Here is a 23345-nt window from a genome sequence, read left to right as displayed (position 1 = left end):
GGCTACGACATTGCTCAGCCTGGAGATATTATAGTACGCAATATTGAGCGCAAACACGGCTATTATACTGGACATCTAGATAAATAAAATTGGATACAACTGGAGATAATAGGGATGTATGACATTACATGTGTAGGTATTTAAAGTTAATGGCAATGTAACTCGATCAACTTAGAAATTCCTGCTCTGGGCTAGTACTAAGAATTCCTTGACAAAAAAAAAAACAGATAATATAATTAAGGAAATTTAAAAGAAATCTAGAGCTCCATTAGTCAGTACAATAATATAAATATTTACAATAAAGAAACATACTTTGTTAACATTAAAACCACAATATTTCTCTTCATACTGTTAAAAGAGAGAAAATAATCACAAAATTCTATAAAGAAATGGAAATATGGTTTCAATCTGTCAATAGCAGCCGATTGTTCAATTTAAAATGGATAACTGTATTCCGATGATCCAACACATCGAACGTGTGGATGTGCATTTTTAATATCTTCATGCCGACATAACTACTTTCAAGACTGTAACATATTAATATTTTTTATAATACTATTGTAGAAACCATTTATTTGCCTACTCGGTACTATAAATTTTCATTTACACGAAATGTTGATTATGATAATATACTAAAGTAATTTAGTTAAAATTATGAAGGACTTTATTCTGTCACAAAATAATTGATAATATTTCTCTAATTTTTTTTATTTTGTAAATTAAGAGTTATAACGCATCATCATAGCCCGTCCTATCCAAGATAGTGTTATTGTAGATGTGTCATATTGTAATACATTTTTGTACATATCTTGTAAACTATTTTTTTTTTTTTTTTTATAGAATAGGAAGGCGGACGAGCATATGAGCCACCTGATGGTAAGTGGTCACCAACGCTCTTAGACATTAGCATTGTAAGAAATGTCAACCATCGCTTACATATCCAATGCGCCACCAACCTTGGGAACTAAGATTTTATGTCCCTTGTGCCTGTAATTACACTGGCTCACTCACCCTTCAAACCGGAACACAACAATATCAAGTATTGCTGTTTTGCGGTAGAATATCTGATGAGTGGGTGGTACCTACCCAGACGAGCTTGCACAAAGCCCTACCACCAGTAAAGTAAAAAATTTATATATTTTACTGCATTTTATGCAAACCCATCTGTGTAGGTACCACCCACTCATTACATATTCTCCGCCAAGCAGCTGTTTGAAATAGTGAGCGGGTGTAATTAGATGCACAAGAGACATAACATCTTAGTCCCCAAGGTTGGTGGCGCATTGGCAGTGGCGACCACTTATCAGTTGGCCTATTTGCCAGAATGCCTATTCCAAAAAAAAATACAACTTTTTGACCTATAACTGTAACAAATGTGGAAGTATTGTAATTGTTATATAATATATGAATTTTCTTATTAAACATTTACTTTTACATTTATGTAATGTCGTTGAATAATATTAAATATATCAGACAGTCTACGCTAAAAATAATTCTTCATTAAACCCTGACATTCACTACCATTCTTTAATAAATAGACATTTTCAATGACAACAAACTACTTTTAAATAATAATCACTGTAACGACTTGTGCCCAGAAGAGACATCTTTCTGGAATTCGTTAAAGTTTTAGGAAATTAAACTCGCGTGCTAACTTGGGATTAAAACCACTTTAAGTCTCTAATTACTTTAAACCTTTTAAAAACTTTGTTGGTGTCTAAAACGTACCCACTTTAAGTATTATATAAGATATTGTCATGAATTGATGGAAAAGCTTTGTAGAACAATAAAAAAATATCGCATGTACATCCTCGTAATTTTCGACATAATGTTTACACATCTAGGGTACCTTAAATGATATAAGTTTAATTCCATACACACGGCACAAACATAAAAACGTCATGCAAATGATGTGAGACAGACGGTACATCATACTATCAAACTAATGTTATTTAATCCCATTCGATCCTTTAACCCCGTAAGACGTCACTCAGGACACAGCAGATATCACAAGGGAATCTCTTAATACATTTACAATTAGACAAAGCGATACCAAAGATTGCACTGCAAATGTACAAGTAAAATTATCAATATATTTCACAATTAAAAAAATAATTATTATAATATGACGTATAATTTATTGTTTTTTTTTTTAATTTTTTTTAATAAGAAGGATGCATAAAATTACTTATGTGTTCGTTCTGATCTGAAAAAAAATAATCTTTCATGCATCAAACCTGGTAACTCTACCTTTTTTTAAGCAAAAATAATTTAACATGTTTGTACCATACTTTGCAACAATAGTCTACATATTAATCAAATTAAACTGATTGCACTTGATTTCCCAATCCAAATATAATATAATTGGGTACATATGTTTACGTCACAAATTTTGATGCTGTTTTGAAATTTAACATAAATACTTATACATAAAACGCTTATTTCTTACAAAATTATTCAATTCATATTGATAACATTAACTTTAGTTAATTAACTATTACTTTTTAAATACACTAACTATCTCTATATAATGTTTAAAGTAACATTTAATTCAATATTATATATGTACGTTGTGGATTCCACCAATTTATAGATGTAGCTTATAGACTGGTGCAATCCTTGAATATCTATATTAGTGGTAATCCGTATTAACTACAACGATTTATTTCTATTTTTATAAAGTATTTAAATTAAATAAAACTGTGAAGGAAATTAATAATTTAAATTTAATACGCATACATGTAAGTACAACATTTGTTCATAGGTACATTTTAAAAATGCAAAGATCATTATATAGAAAGCGTTGTAGATGAATAGCACAATGAATATTTCCCCTCTATTTACATTAACTATTTTTAATTAAGTAACTACATATTTCACTGTTAAAAAAATTGCTTGATTATTAAAAAAAATATGTCCTGTATATTACAGGATATTAATTAAAACCACGACGTCTGTGGGGCCATTTCTATCACAATGTAATAAATAACGATAGTACAATGACAAGCCGTTGAAATATTTCAGAAGTATAAAATTTTTTATATAAAAGCCATGCTTTGATCGTATTTCCGCCCCTAGGCAGGCTCTCAGGCCTAATTTAAGTTATAACAAGCAAACTATAATAACCTAATCTCCATCATAGATTCTACAGTTTTGGTATTTTAATAAATTACGTAAATCTATATTCATGGTAGTCATAAATAGTTATAACGAATTATAATTGACCAATTATAAACACAACCAATTATAAAAACAACCAATTATATGTGACATGTTGTATATCGATAAATACTGCGTAACTTGTAGTTATTAATTTAATGCACTTATTTTTTTAAACCGACTAATAAAAACGGTATCCCAAGATTTGATAATTAAAAACATGTGAAATTTACTTAACATACAAAGCAATTATGATATTAAATCCGGTGATTATACAAATGTTGCTCTATTTTTACCAAGAATTAATTAAATAGTCATGTTTATTTTAAATTTACTAATAAAGTCGTTATTAATTAAAGGCCTTGGAATATTTTTGGTGCCATCTAATCACATTTAATATATGTATCACTTTGTTAGCTTCATTCTGTTAACGGTAGCACTTGTACTAGTATGTTCACAAATAGGTACTTAATGTCAAATCTGATAAATCTACTTATTGTTAGTGAAAGGAAAAACCATAAAAATCCAAACATAAAATATATTTCAAGTCGAATGATTTTTTTTATTATCCTTCGTTCATCTTATACGAGCAGAACACTCATTTAAAACGAACTCGGATAAAAAGCCATCTTATTAAGATCTTTAGACACACGTACCTCGTACCATGACGTAGACGTGACGCTACTACCACCCAATTTATTCGATAACCACTAATTTGCTATCACAAATCATATCAATTTATCACACTATTTATTTCAGTCGCTAGGTCTACCGATTTTGGAATAATACGACGGCTACGAACTTGAATTAACTCTAGGTCTGCTGCTTCAACAGCAGCGCCGCTGTGAGACAGTGCACGTAAATATCGCTTTGGTAATATATAAAAGTTGTATTGTCATGTGCACTAGATTGTTAGTTGGATGAAACAAGTTTCGCGAGTGCAGAGAATAGCGGCGGGCGCGCGCGATGCCTCTCGGCGGACTGGCTCTACACTCTAGGGCTTCAGTGGCGCGGGGCGGCGCGCCCACGCTCGATACCGCCGCCCCCTAGCGCCCTCCCACATTGCAAAAACCATTGAAAAACCAACTGTTTGCTGCCAAAATACTACCCAATACACTCTATTAATGATCGGATATAACGAAGCTTTAAGACAGTCTAAAAATATTGTATTTCTTTTATCTTATGTACACAATGACAATGAAGGTGGCTGTTATCACTGTAATATTTTATATTATGCATTCGTTGCTGCTATTTTTTAAAAAAAAAAGAGGTTTATACATAAAAAGTTGTAATAACATATGATCTAACAAGGAAAAATATAACGGTCCAAAACGTGCCGATTTAAGATCAATTATCAAGTAATCGCGAGAACATAATGTACGGTGTCTTCGAGCGAAAGCGAGATGAAATGCTAGCGTCAATTTTCTTGCGAAACGTGGAGTCTATTTTAAGTCTTTTAATTTATGCATCGGGTTCTAAACATAGAAAGGTTCACTTCATGAATGAGATTGAGCACATTTCATGTTGAATAGCTTCTTACGTTCAATTTAATGTTAAAAGTTGTTAAACTGAACTGCTATAAAATCTAACACGACTAAACTTTTTATACTACGTCTATACTAAGAGTGTAAACTATTTTTTAATCCAGACGTAAAATAAAAATTAAGTAAAATTAAGAAGACTATAGCAATTTTATTTAACAAATAAATTTTCTCCTCCAGTTTAGCTTTTGGATTCCTTTAAGATATGTAAATATATTCATAAATTTTCTTAGTACTCTTGTTCATTATAAGATATTTATTAATATTATGTATGTAAAAAATATTTTTAATTGCGTTTTTTTTTATAAAATAGGTGTACCTATATAGATTTTAAAAAGCAAAATCATTTGTAATTACAAACTTTAAACCAAATCGTTTCCGAGATACACAAAAAATATTTATAAGTGCAAGATTTGTTCTTATCATAAAATAAGAACCGAGATAACCCAATGATAATAACAATTAAATCTTAACCGAATGTTGCGGGTTCGAACCTCTGAATTTTCTTGTGCTTAATTTGTGTTTATAATTAATCTCTGCGGTGACGGAAAACATCGTACAAACATATTTGTACGTAAAAACACAAATGTAGCGTTTTTTTTATGATCTAAGTAAAATGTAGTTGAAATAAGGATCACTTGTTATGTTAGGTATCATTTAGATATACTTCTGTATTCATCTTATATTATACTCACACACAATGCAAGCTTTAATCGTGTGATTGCATCTCAAATATCTAAGACATGTTGTTAAATATAACTGCGCTCGCTTGTAGTATTTTTGTTGCAGAAACTAGTTCATTGGCCGTGCAAGTAATGATATTGAACGAGCGATATTTGTAAACCGTCGATTTAATTTTTCAAAATCGACGATAAAGACTTCGATAATACTTCATATATACTAATATTACAAACGCAAAAGTTGGTGAGGCTCAATGGATGGATCTTTGTTAAGTTTTTACGCAAAAACTACTACATGGATTTGGATGAATTTTGGCCTAAACGTAACGTATACCCCGAATTTACACGTAACCTACCTATCACCTCCCCTCACATAAGAATCCAGCCGCAGGAGCTAGTCGTAAATTTAGATATTTAGAACAACAAACCGAATTATGAAAAGCTTCATCAGTTTCTTATAAATATAAAATTCCGGTATGCGTCTTTTCGTAATTCTTCTCCTAATATACGGCCTAAACATTTTTGTTAAAAGTTATTTTTGTACTTAGGAGGTAGTCTTATGTATGGTTCTTAGCTTTAATTGGCTCTATTGCCCATATCCAGTTTTTTTTCTTGACCAAATTGTATTTTTTTTAATTCTCATAAATAAACATAGTTTTTATATTTCAATTTTTATTTTATTTTTAAGACTTATTAGTTAGCCTGAGGTCCTATATCGTCATCGCCATCGTCTGCTTACAGTGTCAGAACGAACGCCCTGTTACGATGCTTACAAACGAAATATACTATAGTGATTGTGTACCACAGTAGCAGCTTACAAAAAGTCAAAATTCAAAAAACAAACGAGCTCTTTATTGACTAATGTTATAATGGAGACGTCGTTCACTGCTGAGATATATATTGACCGCTGACGCTGTGTCTGGCGTTGAAACGTCGATCGAAATTTTACGCTTATGTGGGACGTTACGCATTTAATAGGAAACGGTAGCCTTATTATCTCTCATTAAGTAATAAACATCCCTCGATAAAATCTTTGAACTCTGAAGGCCATAATTATTGTATTCATCATCGTATAAATGTGATTATGAAAAATAGCGAATAATGAAATAATGAAAAGTTAAACAGTTTTTATAATCAGATGTAATGTTTATGATGACATCAACGAAATAGATCAATCACTCTTTAAAGCTTATCATCACACAGCTTATCAGTCGTGCTCATTAATTTGTTATTTGATACGGTGTCGACTATTCGTATCAAATAACAAATTAATTAACTGATTCTGGAACTAATATAGGTTTCTAATTACAAAAGACATATCACGATTAACTAATTACTAAACGAAATTAACGATTAACTAGTTCAAATCCAGTTAAAAACTTATTTTCAGCAAACATTAAACATAAGGTTTTACAAACTTTCTAGTACTCAACCTTCCACAGAATAACATGATTTTTTTTATTATTATCAATAACATCTAATACAATTATTCATATGTATTTAAACACTTACAAACTATGTAATTTATTTAACTGTTGCAATCAGTAACAGCCTGTGAATGTCCTACTGCTGGGCTAAGGCCTCCTCTCCCTTTTTGAGGAGAAGGTATGGGACTTATTCCACCACGCTGCTCCAAAGCGGGTTGGTGGATTGCACATGTGGCAGAAGTTCAACTGTTGCAATAAATATAAATATCGATGTCAAATACAATCTCTACAAAATGTCTCATTACAACGTCGATCACTATCAGAAACATAAACATGTTATAACAAAAAAGAGAGTTACAAATAATGCTATAATATAATTATAAGTTTATCGTATTTTTTTCGTATAATTATTATTTAACTATAATAATTGCTCTATTTCCCTTATATACTGTTATTAACTATATCGGTGACAATGACATTATTTATCGAAGAACGTTAACATGTTCCGGGAAGATTACAATTACTATCGATGAGATGTTGATGAAAATTTTAATTGTAATCGGACGCGTCTTCGCCAAACATTTCGAGCTGTCGATTAATAACATACGTGATACCAAAATTGTTAATAATAATACATTAATGTAAACTGTATATATATATATATGGTAACCTTAAAAAGACAATATTTAATCAGAAAAAAAAGTAATTTAAAACCTACTTTATCCAAATACTCTTCTAAGCACTTTGTCATTTCACAAGATTTAATTACACTTTGTCACTAATTAAAATGCGTATATTAATAAACATAGAACTAAAGTCCGTTGCATAATATACATACATGTCTTGTAAAGTGGGGCACAAGGGATAACACAAGGGGTACAGTAAAACAGTCATAATATTTCTACGTATTTCTAATAAAACATTTGCACACGTAACGCTGATTTGTCATGCAGCCGAATTATCTTATTGCAGTTGTCATTTTTTTAATTTAAAGCCGGCTTATAGTTTTATTTCAAAATAAGAACATCGCCAGCGGCTTAACTTGCATCGTAATCGAAAATCCAGTTAAAAGGAATAAAAAGGCCAAAATATGTTAATCATGTCATATTTTAGCTGTGATAAAACTTCCAGAAGCAAATATATTGAAATTATTATTATTCTAGTTATTACAAAAAAATGGATATACTGAATTAATGTAATGCCTTCTTATACATTATATTAATGGCCGCAACATATATTATAACACCAAAAATACGTACGTTTTTATAACTTTTAATATACTCAACCCATTTTGATAAAATAAAGACCAAACGGGACCTTGAAATATTTCTTATAATAATTCAATTATTTCAATTATTAATTTTTAGCCGTTTCAATGATTAACCCGGACACACAGACTAACAGACAATAATAAAAAAAATATTGTTATGGCTTTGGTAACTCGCAAATAGCCACACTTACTTTAAAAGAGGCAGATATTTTTAAATCACCGACAGATACTTAAATTTTATTTATTTGTTTATATACATTTCTGATTGTAAAAGATAATTTGGCAGTTCTTTTTTACTATTTTCATTTTAATTAGGTAATACTTTCGTTTTGGTGGTTGTGCAAATTTTTCAATATTTTCTTGAAAAACATGTTCTCATAATATTTCACATATTCAGTTGCCCGGACCTATAAACCTCAAAAGTTTTAGATGTGTATTTTTTATAGGATACACTGATAGACAGGCAGGGCACAGTAAAACAGGACATATTAAAACATGTTTCAATGTACAATAAGTAACATTTATACATTTCCGACGGAAATCACAAAAAAATACTACATTGGTTAATTTTTATTTACATTTTAATCCATAAAAATGCATATTACACTGTACCCCGCTAATTTCCATTGTACCCCAGGTAGTGTTTTAATGTACCCCAGACCTGAGGCACAGAGAAACAGAATCAAGATTTTAGTAAAATAAAAATGGTTTAGGGTTGATTTTTGATCTGTTTAATGACAGATTAGTAGATAATTAAATAAAGTTTCTGCAAGTTTAACAATTTTGTGGCTTTTATGAATACAGATTGTTTTTTAAATTAAAATTACTTTTTGGTTTCTTTGTGCCCCACCTTACCCTTTATCATTTACATAGGTCGAGTATCAAATATATGTGCACACATACATGTATGTGTAAAAAGTATTAGGTCTTTATTATGCGTACCTTCCTAGACGGGGTTGCAATCAGTTCTCAGAGTCAATGTCAATAAAAATGCTAGTAATGAGGTTTTTATGCAAACAAATCGTGCCATTGCAAGCAAATAGCATCCAGCGTTTCATCACAGTTTAATTTACAGCCTAATTTAATTATTAGATATATATAGATATAGAATTTACACATAAAAAATATTTCTATTTTAACTTATATTGAGATACTTTCAACAAAGTATAATTAAGTCTAATAAATTTGCATGTGACCACTGACCATCAGGTGGCCCAAATGCTCGTCCGCACCTATACTATAAAAAAAAATACTAGGAGTTGAAAATTCATATTAACGCTCCTTATTTTAATATTATTTCCACTTAAAATTTTCTATTAATTACCCATGTTTGAACTTGCGAATTTTATGTCAGTGCGTATAAACTTGCATAAGTTAGGGTTTAGCGCAATATAAATTATTCTTATTTATTATGGGGCAAAAATACGTAGATTGCATAATTCACTAGCGCACTTCAGTATCGCGTGCAAAGGTTGATACCATCTATGCGGTCAACGCCACATGCTAGCGCAATGCTGAGCAAAACAAAATGGTGCCTTAACACGAGGGAACCTAGATTGTTTTGAATAAAATTCTATCTTTGCATGCGATTTTCATTGCAAGGCGGGAAAGACTGCCTTTGTATATTTTACTGCGTTATCGTATTCGTTAGCTTAAGGGCACACTACAACTTTAGAATGGAATAAAAATATGAACCGACATCATGTTTTTATAAATAAAAATATGAGCCGACATCATGTTTTTATTTTAAGTTTAGAGTAGTACTAATACATTATTCATTTCTAAAATGTGTGAAGTAGGTACAGTTAAAACTCAGTAGATAACAATGATACCATTAAAATATTATATTATAATATTTTAATACATATATTTTTTCAATTAATGTACTTACATTCAATTTTCTTTGCAACTCTAAATAAACGTATTCTAAAATGGGCTTAAGAATATTATAACAATACAGATTACAGTATAACCCGCCTGTTATATAATAATACCCTTAATAGTATATAATTGCATCAACTTCAGTAACTGAGCACTTAAGGTCAAGGTCTAAATCAATTAATGCCCAAACGCATAGAAATTACTATCATTAAAAAATATAAAGTTTTTCTTTTTTAAAAGTAGTGTTTAATTTCAAGCAGCAATAGGCTGAGATTTTATTATATTCGTACTGAAAGGAATGAAGGTTATGGCAATGTATAAAATAAAATATATTTTTTCCCGTCGTTAGACAATAGGCCTTACCCGCAAGTGCGGGTATAAATTAGTACTGTTCACTTGTGTGTTTTATCAACGTTATTTTATAAGATACGGTATTTTAGAGTTCTCGTCATTTTATTGTGATAAAATTAAAAATCTCTTGCGTGGATGGGTGGCTATTGACATCGAATATTAGTAATAGTTTATAATATCCATATTTCTTACATAAAACAGTATACTACCTACTTTATACTTTATACCTACTTTATAACAATTTAGGGAAAACAATCCTCCTAATGTCTCAAAGCTGGAGGTAACACCTCGCCTTTTGAGGAAAAAGGTTGGAGCTCATTCATTCAGTTTTGAAGAATGGGCTACCTGATGATAAATGGTCAACACCGCCCACAGACATTCGCACAGTAAAATATATTTACTATTACTTATATCGCCAATGCGCCACCAACATTGGGAACTAACATGTTATGTCCCTTGCGCTTGTAGTTACACAGGTTCACTCAGCCTGCAACCCGGATCAAAACAATAGTAAGTATTGCTTCGCGGTAGAATAAGTGTTAAGTGAGTGGCACCCACCCAGGCGGGATTGCACAAAACCCTACCAACAAGTGAAGTGACTATAAAATATAGATAATTAATCAAATATATTATTTGTTCTTTCATTTAAAATGCTTTAATAATTAATTTGATATGGTATGTCTAACAGCTGGACGGCAGTACTCACGCCTGTAAAACGGAGCAATGTGCGGGCGGCGTGGCCAGAAATATGGCGGAAGCTTTGTGGCGGCTACGAGACGGACGGGCACGACTCCTTACAGCCATCGGAGATGACACAGATGGGCAGTACTTACAAGATATTGCACCTGGATTATTATTGGACGGTAAATAATTATAATTAAATAAAATTTATGTGTGACAGATATAATTAATGCACATTAAGTACAATAAATATCTTATGTATATTTCTAACTGTAGATAAGTTTATTAGTTTTGTCGTTTTTAGGAGTTTGGTATTAATCAGTTCAACGTCTATATTATAATAAACGTACATGCGTTTTTAATTTTTAATAAATTGCTGTGTTTTGGCTTATTTCTATTGTTCATTTTGTAATGACAACTTTTGCCCAAAACAAAATATAGCCATATAGGTAAGAAAATAATTAATAGCTTAAGCATAAAGAGAAAGTAAACGATTCGTTCAATAATTCCAAAGAAGTATAATTTATGCAGAAACTGATCTTTTTACATTCCATTATTTATCATTCATTTACAGTAGTGTGTAAACAATTGTAGTTACTCGAAATTGTTTTTTAACTACATGATTTTAAAAGTATCTAGCCAATCGTAGTCCCCTGCTGGATATAGGCTTTTTCCAAAATACCCGGTTTTCCGCCTTTTACATCCAGTCCGATCCCGCCACCGTGTAATCGATTCGCTTGGCTGGAGCGCGACCTACGCTGCGATTGTCAATCCGCCGTCGACACTCTAAGACTAATCTGCTCTATCGTCCATCGGTAATTCGACATATATATATGACCTACCCACTACCACTTCTGTCTGATAGTTTTATACCTAATGGCCAGATATAAACCTGTTGAAACCGACCTTAATATTGAATATCGAAACCATCACGCCAGGAAGACTTGCAAAGAATATGCAGCACTTTGCTAAGTTTTTGCAATGATGACAATATCTACAGCAAATCGAAGGAGTATGAGGTTCTCGCCGTTTACACCGTTGACTCTATATCGTGCTTAACGGTGAAGGAAAACATCTCGAGAAAACCTGCATGTGTTTAATTTCACTGAAATTCTACCACATGTGAATTCCACAAACCTGCATTGAAGCAACGTGGTGGAATAAGCTCCAAACCTCCTCAAAAAAGGAGAAGAGATAAACCTATAATTATAAAAAATATAAAATGATAAAAAACTCATTTATATTTTATTCTTTTACCCCCATTACTAAACAGGATACTGTATCTGTCTTTAATATTGTATAGTTTGATGGTGATTTTTTGCAATTTCGGCAAATACTAGCGATAACCTTCACATAAGAAATTGGCAGTCATTCAAGCATTATTATTTTTTATCTGTCGCTCTTTGCGGATCTACATACAATAAGATAATATTATGGAATAAAAGAAGTCCAATCATTATACTTACTTTTATAATTACCATGAATTGTTTAATATTAACATTTATTTTTTATTTTTAATAGGTTGTATAGTAAAAAACACACGGACAGCTATGTACGCAGCAATGTTTGACAAAAAAGGCGAATGTTTAATGGGTCTTGGAGACATGGATATTCATAATCATATTACTATAGAACTTGTGAGTAACGGTTTTTTATAATATTAAAACACAACTTTATTACTAACAACATACTCGCACGTTATATTCTTTAAATAATTAAATCAAGAGAGGAAAATATGTGAGAGTTATACCTCTATAGATCCTCTATCTGACAGATACAGGATATATAAACATAGCATGATATCCTCCTGACCGATTTCGCCCAACTGCGCAAGTCATATTATAATGCGTGCGCAAATGCACTTACTATTGCCTCTCATAATCTAATGGAACTAATAAAGCTCTAACAACTTAGTATCAGGTATTCTAAAAAAAATGTAAAAATGAATGAACTTAAATGTGAACAATATAATGAATCCAAGTCATTATTTTCTTCACATTTAAGTTCATTCATAATTATTTTGTTAAAGATATTTAATTAACTTACATTATTAAAAAAAAAACGACAATAAAATATACATACTCTCTTTTCTGTTATATATTTTATTTTATAGCTTCGATTGATTATAGCCAATTTTATGTCTTATAAAATGCACATAAATTTCGTCGTATGTGACTTTTCATTATTTATGTTTATTATTAAGGAACAATCATTACTAAGAAGTTATCATTAATTCAATGTATTGTATTAAGAGCGGTTTATTATAACTACTGTTCTATTATTCATTAGAAACGTTTTACTACAGGTAAATAAACATATCAACGTATTAAAAAATGCACCACTAATTGTATTAGACGGAAATTTACCAGCTACCACTATGGACTACGTTCTCAAGATATGTACCGAATACAAAAAACCTGGTAAGGTTATTTTTTTGTTTAATAGTTACTAGTCCAGTATTTAATAGTCAACTACAAACTCAATACGGCTATCGCTGGTCGACTGGTGACTTTTAGTACGTTGCGCACTGTTTGGGCACAACAGTCTGCTTAGAAATGTTTTGTTCTGCTCTTCTAACCGTGGTAAAGATACCGAACACTGTTCACAGTCTGTTCTATGTGAGATACTTTTCCAGCTCAACATAAATGTTCTACTTTAGTTTGGTCTTGTTGAATACTCATACTGTCATACATAAAGAGAGATACGGTTGCATGCTCCGCAACCACATCTCGAAGGAACCATCTAAACAGCAGTTAAGAGCATTTCATGAAAAAAAAAGTTGGATTTTACTACTTAATCAGATATAATCTACTAGTTATCTATAATATGTATGTCTCTTATTTATCTGATCTAAATGAATTATGATATTGGGTTATTACGGATTTGTTAGACAATGACTGTCTATGAACCGGTTAATATTTGAAACCAGCGATAATAAGGCAACTAATTGTTATCAGACTTTTTGGACAGTTTTTTTTTTTTTTGTTCTATAGAATGTAATCTATATATAAACTAGGTACAAAAAGCGCTATTTCAAACCCGCGTCTTTCCTAGTGGTAGTCTCATTATTACACTAATAAGCCATCAAACCTTACCTCGTCTAGACAGCAACTGCTATTACATACAAATTAATTATTGATCTTTTATTTTTTCTGTTTTAAGTTGTTAATTTAACTTTAATTAAGTCTGTTATTTCTCTGCCAGCTACCCTTCAAAAGTTAACACTCAGTAAGTATGAAAAATGAAGATAATATAATAATAATAATTGAAACATTTGCTACCAATATAAATTGGTAAACCTGCAAATACCAATATGTTACACATTATTGTAGAAACGGATTCGAAGTAATGAACAGATATTTGACAATGTAGACTTTTTAATGTGACGTCTAAAGGCACTCCGAGTGAGTAACATACATTATGCAATTCGTTCCATAGACGACTTAATTATATGAAACATGTTTTTACCCGCGGATCTCCTCGCCTCGTCCTCGTAATAAGAGGGAGAAGTGAAAAAAATGAAATGAAAAAAATTTTATTATGACAAAAACTTATCGCTATTACAAACGTTGTAGGGACCTTCTTTTATGTATGACAATACTTCTGCCAGAAGTCCCCGCTCTTCCATAGCATTCCATTCAAATAATTAGCTTAAGACATAATTAAACTTACATAATATGCAAAGTAAGTTAAATTAAATAACTGAAATGTGTGTATGTCAAGTGTGTGTGTGTATGTGAATGAGTATTTATTTGTGTAAGTTAAAACATATGTTTCTGTAATTGTGACGTGTTAGTTATTTTAAAATATCTAGTAATGCTTCAGTCTCATAATTATTAAGTTTTTTAAGCCAATTATCAATGATTTTTTACATTCCAGATAACGCATTGTAATTATTTTAAGTTTTTAATAATTAAGTTGTATAAATAAAATGACCTATTAATAAAATAATTTCTAGCTAATTTAGTATTTGTAACTACTTGAAGAAAATACTATGTGATTTATTTCAACTAACTAAATAACTTTTAGGACAACAAGTAAAACATGTTTTCAGTACTGTAAGAACCTCACTAAGACGGTATATATCAACAGTCGGGTACCTTAAAGTCTTAAAGAACATAACTTTAGGCTCTTTGAGCTTTCTCGTTTTACAAGTTCCTCCCAAGACCGTTATGCGATAGGATATAACTGACTGACCCATGTCAATATAAGTTTTACGTAGCATATCGTTGGTACTACATGTCTCAGTATTTTGAAAATTCAGATAAGTTTTCTTATGGGGCTACAAGATCGATAGATATGTGGATACCATGATAGATAGATAGATCTATCTATCTATCATGATCCCCAAGTATTTAGTATAAGCCACCTTGGATTTTATATTAAAATTTAAATCTAGCTGGGTTTTGTTATTGATATTAAAGCAAATATAATTTTTTTGTGTTACATACGGGGTAAGTAAATTTAGCCAATTGGCGACTTCCCTTAGTCGGTTCTTTATATTTTTACGTATTTTATCAAATGTTGTGCCTGAGAAATTTATCGCAGTATCATCTGTATACGAAAAACCTGTTAATTTTTTAGCTCTAAATTACATTTATATAGACGAGAAACAAGGTCGGTCCCTACTTACATAGGAACCGATTATAACTTTTTGTGTTCTATTAGAAAGGCAGTCGCTAAATAATTATAAGGGGAGTCCTCTAACGTGAATGATTTTTAGCTTTTATATAAAGATTTTGTATAACAGAAACGGTATCAAAGGTCTCTTTTAAGTCAAGGGTGTATTACGGTTTTGAATTAAATTTTTTCCTTTGTCCAGTTGATTGACAATTAACGAAGTCAGTGCTATAAAGGCGTCTTCGGTAGACTAACTTTGTCTAAATCCAAACTAAGAATTAGAGAAAATGTTATATTTATTAAAGTAATTTACTAATTTATTATTTATTAATTTTTCCTACAATTATTGATATCGTTTCTGTCTCCATTCTTAAATACCGGTGTGATGATCGATTATTTTAGGAGTATAGGAAAAGAACCATTGCAAAAGCAGAGATTAGTCAAATGTGACCTAATTGAGACTACCTCATGTCTTGCCAATTTCAAAAACATAATACTGATATTGTTCTATCACGGAGTACTGTCAGCTTTAAGAGAACTGAAGGTACTATGAACTTCACCCACGTCTCTGTCCAGAAAACCAAAAGAATGTAATTGCCAGCCAGACCAATGTTCACGAAAAAGTATTTAATATAAATTATGGAATAAATAGACTTTTATCCATTTTTTGTTACTTAGTGTATAAATTATAATTGTACTAGGAGACTTATAAGTAAAGCATAATTGTAGTAGCGATGGCACTCCCTGTCATGTCTGTCAGTCAGAAATGTACTTGCATATTATTCCTATTTCCGATAGTTTCAAGGACCAGGGTACAATAAGTGATGAGACGCTTTTGACCAAACAACTTCAGCGCTTCTTTAGTATATAAATTTAATAAATTGTAGCTAGAAATTTAATTATCCAAAGTACCAGGAAATCAGAATATCAAGAGGTGTATAGGTTTTTTCTTGCTTTATTCATTATTCTAAGTTAATTAAAAATAAAGACTAAATATTAATTAATTAACAATACCTCGTTAGTAATCGACTTACTAGTACCAGGGCGACAGCACTCAAGTGGAGATTAGTAATATTGTTTTAGACGTATGCACCTAGCTCCTCTCTTCATATGTATGTGCTTCTATTATTTCTTACTGATTTTTATGCAAAAATTTATATTTAATTGTTTTTAAAAATGAAAAAAATGATGAGACGCTTTTGACCAAACAACTTCAGCGCTTCTTTAGTATATAAATTTAATAAATTGTAGCTAGAAATTTAATTATCCAAAGTACCAGGAAATCAGAATATCAAGAGGTGTATAGGTTTTTTCTTGCTTTATTCATTATTCTAAGTTAATTAAAAAATAAAGACTAAATATTAATTAATTAACAATACCTCGTTAGTAATCGACTTACTAGTACCAGGGCGACAGCACTCAAGTGGAGATTAGTAATATTGTTTTAGACGTATGCACCTAGCTCCTCTCTTCATATGTATGTGCTTCTATTATTTCTTACTGATTTTTATGCAAAAATTTATATTTAATTGTTTTTAAAAATGAAAAAAGATGAGACGCTTTTGACCAAACAACTTCAGCGCTTCTTTAGTATATAAATTTAATAAATTGTAGCTAGAAATTTAATTATCCAAAGTACCAGGAAATCAGAATATCAAGAGGTGTATAGGTTTTTTCTTGCTTTATTCATTATTCTAAGTTAATTAAAAAATAAAGACTAAATATTAATTAATTAACAATACCTCGTTAGTAATCGACTTACTAGTACCAGGGCGACAGCACTCAAGTGGAGATTAGTAATATTGTTTTAGACGTATGCACCTAGCTCCACTCTTCATATGTATGTGCTTCTATTATTTCTTACTGATTTTTATGCAAAAATTTATATTTAATTGTTTTTAAAAAATAACATCGATAATTTTGATGATGATGATAAAAAAAAACAACAGGTGTAGTGTACGTTCGCACCCGTGGCAGTCCGGGGGGGGAAGAGGAAAACTTTAAGCCTTTATATCATTTCATTAAAATCTGTTCAGTAGTTTAGTCGTGAAAGCGTAACATATAGACAGAGTTACTTTCGCACTTAAAACGTTAGTATAGATTAGGCATTTGTTAACATATAGCTTGGACAGAGCATTTTTCCAGTTTGTCCACCAAAATTACACCTAAAACAGATTAGCAGACTTTGCTTAAAATTCTCTTTTATACATCAGTATCAGTGGGACATAAATTGAATAATATTAAAATGTATAAGGAATATTATATATATACTTTTAATAAAAAGATTAGTTTGTGATAGCGTAAAATATAGATGGGGATTAAAGTATATATACCGAATGTAAATGTATATGTAATAACAATATCAATGTACATATAAACATTTTACATCGACAATTTGGATTAAATAGTTTAATTTATTTTACATAAGTTTTACCGGATTTCTTGAGGATTTCGGAGAGTATGAGGCGTTATTGTGAAAATGAAACAGGTTATATGAAAATACACTTTTAATACAAGAAAACTTATTTCATACAGTAAATGTGCACTTCTAATTTTTGTCTTACAAAAATACTTTCTAATACGTTATAATGGCTTTCACATGACTACATCATGTATCAAGTTAAGTGATATAAAAAATAGAAGATTCATGTGTCCTTTGACACCAAATGTATTGGAATGCTTATAGTATATTAATATTCGGTAATATATTTCCTACAAAGCTCATAAGACTGCATACATATCGATAATTAATATTTTTCAATTTGATTGTTACCGCATCCAAAAAACTTGTGCAATCTACTGCTATAATATAACATAGTAAGTAATTCTTTCTAACTTAATAAAAATTATAAAAATAAAAAAGTTAAGTAAATACTCATGTTGCATAATTCTTAAAATACATTGAATGACAATTAAAGCAAAAAAATTTGCATCAACACTAAAGTATAAAACTTATTAATTCAACTTCTAAAAGAAGTAAATGCTTACTTAAGAAATAATCAAATTAATAATATAATATAAATTACAATTAAGACTCATATCACATTGTATTGCCATGGCAGTGTTTGTAACGAGATATAGCGTATCAATTTCTTATGGTAGCAATTATTATATCATATATACCAGAAAATCCCACTACTGAGTTAAAGCCTCCTCCAAGAAGAATTTAAAGATTCCACCACATTGCTCAATGCATTATGTGTCGGTTTGATTGTATGTATTAGATTTGAAATGAATTAAAGTCCATGATTCTCAGACGCATTTAATCATGCGGTCGTCTTTTACTAGCCATCTCAGCCCTTATTAATATGTAATATGAGTCTAATCTTAAACATACACTGTCAATCAAATACTTTTGACATTATGGACGGATTTCATTACAGAATGAGATTCATACAAATAAGTGATTTTATAAACCTTGCGTTTACTTTATTATTCCGTCATATTTATTAAATATTGAACTAAAATTCAATAAGTTTAAAAGTTGTGACGGCACTTACAAACTCTTTGAGATTCCTTTCTGTGAATTATCTGATTTTCTAAATCATCTGATTTTCTTGCTGTCCTCTGATTTCAATAAACCTTGACTAAAATTCTGCAATTTTTTTTTTTATTATTACCAACTTATCTCATCATTTTACTACACCTCAAGGGCATTCTCCAAACACAAAATAAATACCCTTTTTGTATTTAACTGTCACTATATATTAGGTCCTTACATATGAAATTGGCGTTTTGTGCGGGAGGAATATAAAGTAAATTTTTTTTTGTAAAATATATTAATTAATCAATGTATTCAGCGTTGTTATCTATGCACTTTTGCCATCTCATAGGTACTTCATTGATCCCTTTACTAAAAAAACCATGGAGAATCAATAAACTCCTTGAAGGCGGTTTGGACTGCCGCATCGGAGTTGATTTTTTTTCCTTGTAAGAAGGATTCCAAATTCCGGAAAAAAAGTGTAATCTGTTGGAGCAAGGTCCGGGGAGTACGGTGGATGTCGCAGACATTCCAGTTGTAGCTCATCTAACTTAGTGGTTGTTTATTGTACAGTGTGTGGTCTTGCGTTGTCGTGAAGCAGCAGTGGCCTAGAGCGATTGACCAATCTCGGTTGTTTAGCAGCTTGTTCTTCCTTCATGGTTTGCGGTTGCTGACAACTGATATGTGCCGTAATCGTTTGGCCAGATTTTAGAAAGCTGTAGTGAACGACACCGGTGCTAATCCGCCAAACACTCATAAGTTACTTTTTCTAACTCAATTTTCGTTTAGGGCAGGATTTGGCTGGTCTCCAGGGTTCAGCCATGACCAGCGCTTCCGATTATCGGATTATTATTCCGAATATCAGATTAGTTAAAATCCCTTCATTATTGTGTCGGTTGAGCAAAGTAACACAGCAGTCGATGCGTGTTTGCAAGTTCGATTTACTCAATTCATGAGGTACCCATCGTTCAAGTTTTTTTTACCAGCTAAATGAATTATCAATTTGAATTTGAAATTCTTAACCAAAAAGGAGATATTTCAGATCAAAGTGGTCAGTACGACAAAATGCTAATTTCATATGTAAGGACCTAATATATATCTTAATTTAATCTGTGGAATATACCTTTAAAATAATATTTTTTGAGCCGTCTCAACTTTAATGAAGATGCTCTAAAATTGACAGATTCAAACTTAAATGTAAAATTAAACATTAAAATAGCAAGTTCTAATTTTACCAAATATTACTAAAATATATAAGTCTTAGTTACTAAAAATACAAGTTTAAGTCAGTTTTGTCTTTAAATAGTATGATTGAATATTTTAGAGATTTATAGTTTACAACTAATGCAAGATTAAATCCAAGGCTGTCTTTGCAAAAGGAAAGTGGCAATTTTATGTTGTTTCTGAAATACTTTTGCAATTAAGACCTCAATAAAAAATTTGACAACATTATGTTACTGTCATTGTATTACTGTACATTGTGTTGTTGACTTTCTAAGGAGTTGCAAACATAAATATTGCCATCCATATCCGCGGAAAAGCACCATAAGGTCAAAATTAGTGTAAAACATTGTGTTCACTATTATACAACTATCAAACTGTGTGAATATTTGTGTTTAATGGACTTTGCAATATTTGTATTACTGTTTAATTCAGGAAAACGCGTTGATAATAAAATATTTAGTTAGATTATAATATTTAGTTCCTAAAATATCCAAGTTGCTGTTGTTGATGCAACTGATCACGCAATTGATGCAAAGCATGCTCAGGCTGGCTGTGTTGCATTTGAGCTACAAGATTCTTAGCTTCCAATCGCAGCTCATATAATTTACGTGATTCCAAAAATAAAAGAATTGCTGCCAAACCTACAAAATAGAACTATATTAATTATAGGCATCAATATAACAATAATAAAGCATAGAACAATATTTTTTAATAATGATAAACAACTTACCAAACAATATGAAGGCAACAACAGCAAATGCATAAGACCAAGAAAGAATATTGAACGATGGATACAGCAACCAATCACGACGATAGCAGTTGCCTCCAAATATTGCAACAGCGAGAAATAGAAACACACCTTGAAATAATATAAAAATAATAATTAATATATTTAACCTTATAATACGAACATACATTATAATTTAGTATTTTAAAATTCATATTATAAACTATTGAAATGTTACTTAATTTAATTTCATTATTTGGAATGTTAATAATATATAACAACAAACCATTATTATAAAGGCATTCAGTTTAGTGAACAGGGCACAGGTTATACTTTAATGTTATCATCAAGATTAGCTTTACCTCTTACTTATTTATAAATCAAGGATCACATTGTTTATCTTTAATATTAATATTAAAGAAATTAAATGATTAGTGCAGAAACTTACTAGATATGGCAACCATAATAAATGAAATAGATACGAATATCCATTCATATCGCAGCACTGTTCTAAGTGGCATGCGAACTACTACGCAGGCCAGTAGTATCTGTGCCATGAAAGACAGCATCAAAGCTAATGTCACAAATGTCTGAACTGCCATTAACCATGCCGGCAGCAACCATTCACGGATGACGTATAACTCCTGCAAGTAATAATAAGTACTTAATGAATAAAACTACTGTTTTTAGTAATTTTTTATATGTTATAACAAAATAAACTTACTTGACCGAAAATGTAATGACAACCATCAAAATACTTATCATACTGATAGGAGGGAAATCTGAAGCGATCAAAACAGTATTCCCATAGGCCCATGTGTTTAAACGAAGAGAACATTCCCGAATATGATTTAATCCAATACGGTCCAGCAAAAGACAACAACAGGAACAGTCCCGCGATGTAAGTAATGGTCGCTCCTATTAAGGTGGCATCTACAATAATATATAACACGTTTATTAATTTATATACAAAGCTAAATATAATTAAGTTAATTAATTTTTAATGTTATGATGATAGTAAGAGTTAATATTAATTGTAAACAAAAAAATTGAATAAGAAACACCGATATAAATATAAAAACTTAAAGGGCGTGCCCGCAAATAACTTACTGGAAGCCTTTGGATATTCATTATTAGCCGCAGTCATTGTAACAATTAGTAATTATTTCTTCTTATTCATTAACAAATATTTCGATATCTATCTATTCGAGCTTCGAATTCGTCAATTTTACCGAAAAAGATTTTTCAGTTTGACTTCTGACAGATGTTGTTTTTGTCGGTTTAATTTCTATGGGATTGACATATCCATAACAATGTACATGACTTTTCGATAGACTTGCAAATTAACTTGTAAAAACAAATAATAAAAAATATAATAAATAAATGAATATAATTAGTGAAATTAATTAAATATTTCTTATGGAATCTAAGTAATATTTTCAACTTTATTAACATGTTCTTGTTATATCAGTTCCCAAAATGATTTATACGAATATTACAGGTCTTCTTATAGCAAAAAAGTTTCCTTAATGCCACAACTCTTTGAACCTCATTGGCGAAGTCATTAAAAGATCATATATCTTAAATCCTTATATATTTGTCGTATAATGCAGAAAACATTCCTTCCGCTACTTTCACAAAAAGAAAGCTGTTCGAGTTTGAACGTTATTTTCCCTTCGTATCCCTTGTTTGCAAATCCTATACATCATACAAATCTATTGTCTGTCTGATTTCTATATCACACGGCAATATTTTTTGCGAGTAATAATGGCAACAAAACTTTAAAACCTTACTTTGTTTTCATAAGAAATGCGTATACTCTTAGGCCAAAACACACGATACGAAATCACATTGTGGCTCGCTGCATCGTCGTATCGTATGTATAACGTATTCTATACTCTTAAAAATCTTCGACCGAATATATCAGTTCATTGTGCCGGAATATATTTAAAAAAAAAGAAAAGTGCATCAACGCCCGTCATTGAAGAAAAATATCACTTTTGGCGCGAAGTTTGGGTGCTTCGAACATACAATTATTTGAATTGTCATTTTTAATTGGTTTTCTTAGCATTTAAAGTAGTTAATGATCGTTTTGTTAATTATTTATGTATTTCTTATTATAAAGTCAAATACTTATTTATGTATTATTTTTAAAAGTCATTTTCACTTCATGTTTGTAAGAATACAATATCGTTAATTTTTGATTTGATGATTTCAATAAAATGCTTTTTATATTTTCATTCTTGTAATTGTTTTCGTTTCGTTTCGTGTTAAGAATAATAATAATCGATTTATGTCACGTA

At 30.7% G+C, this 23345-nt stretch overlaps 3 protein-coding genes across 4 annotated transcripts in view; 1 reads left to right on the top strand and 2 right to left on the bottom strand.

Annotated features, from left to right (window-relative positions):
- The window catches only part of LOC126778798 (CD82 antigen-like), an 89099-nt gene extending 84970 nt beyond the window's left edge, over positions 1-4129 (bottom strand). For both annotated transcript variants that reach the window (XM_050502476.1, XM_050502483.1), the window contains exon 1: positions 3816-4129. The gene's annotated coding sequence lies outside the window, so the exon portion shown is untranslated. The remainder of the gene's footprint in view (positions 1-3815) is intronic.
- LOC126774828 (uncharacterized) overlaps positions 1-23345 on the top strand; it is a 166986-nt gene that overhangs the window by 133592 nt on the left and 10049 nt on the right. Inside the window, exons 8-10 of the mRNA XM_050496459.1 lie at positions 10998-11172; positions 12512-12627; positions 13296-13410. Of these exons, the coding sequence (XP_050352416.1) occupies positions 10998-11172; positions 12512-12627; positions 13296-13410 (406 nt within the window). The remainder of the gene's footprint in view (positions 1-10997; positions 11173-12511; positions 12628-13295; positions 13411-23345) is intronic.
- Positions 18100-22323, bottom strand: LOC126778842 (uncharacterized). The gene is made up of 5 exons (XM_050502550.1): positions 22153-22323; positions 21767-21975; positions 21491-21686; positions 21046-21174; positions 18100-20956 (listed from the first exon to the last, which is right to left on the bottom strand). The coding sequence occupies exons 1-5, from the start codon at positions 22187-22189 to the stop codon at positions 20790-20792; spliced, it is 738 nt and encodes a 245-aa protein (XP_050358507.1). The 5' UTR covers positions 22190-22323; the 3' UTR covers positions 18100-20789.

This window comes from Nymphalis io, chromosome 2 (assembly GCF_905147045.1).
Source record: "Nymphalis io chromosome 2, ilAglIoxx1.1, whole genome shotgun sequence".
NCBI classification, from domain to species: domain Eukaryota; kingdom Metazoa; phylum Arthropoda; class Insecta; order Lepidoptera; family Nymphalidae; genus Nymphalis; species Nymphalis io.
Note: the sequence above shows the minus strand (reverse complement) of the source record. Positions and strands in the feature narration are given on the sequence as shown.

Coding starts and splice junctions, on each gene's coding strand:
- LOC126778842 (XM_050502550.1), bottom strand. CDS start 22,189: ATGACTGCGGCTAATAATGAATATCCAAAGGCTTCCA. Junction 21,976..22,152: donor TGAATATCCAAAGGCTTCCA/GTAAGTTATTTG, acceptor ATATTATTGTAG/ATGCCACCTTAATAGGAGCG. Junction 21,687..21,766: donor GTCATTACATTTTCGGTCAA/GTAAGTTTATTT, acceptor TATTACTTGCAG/GAGTTATACGTCATCCGTGA.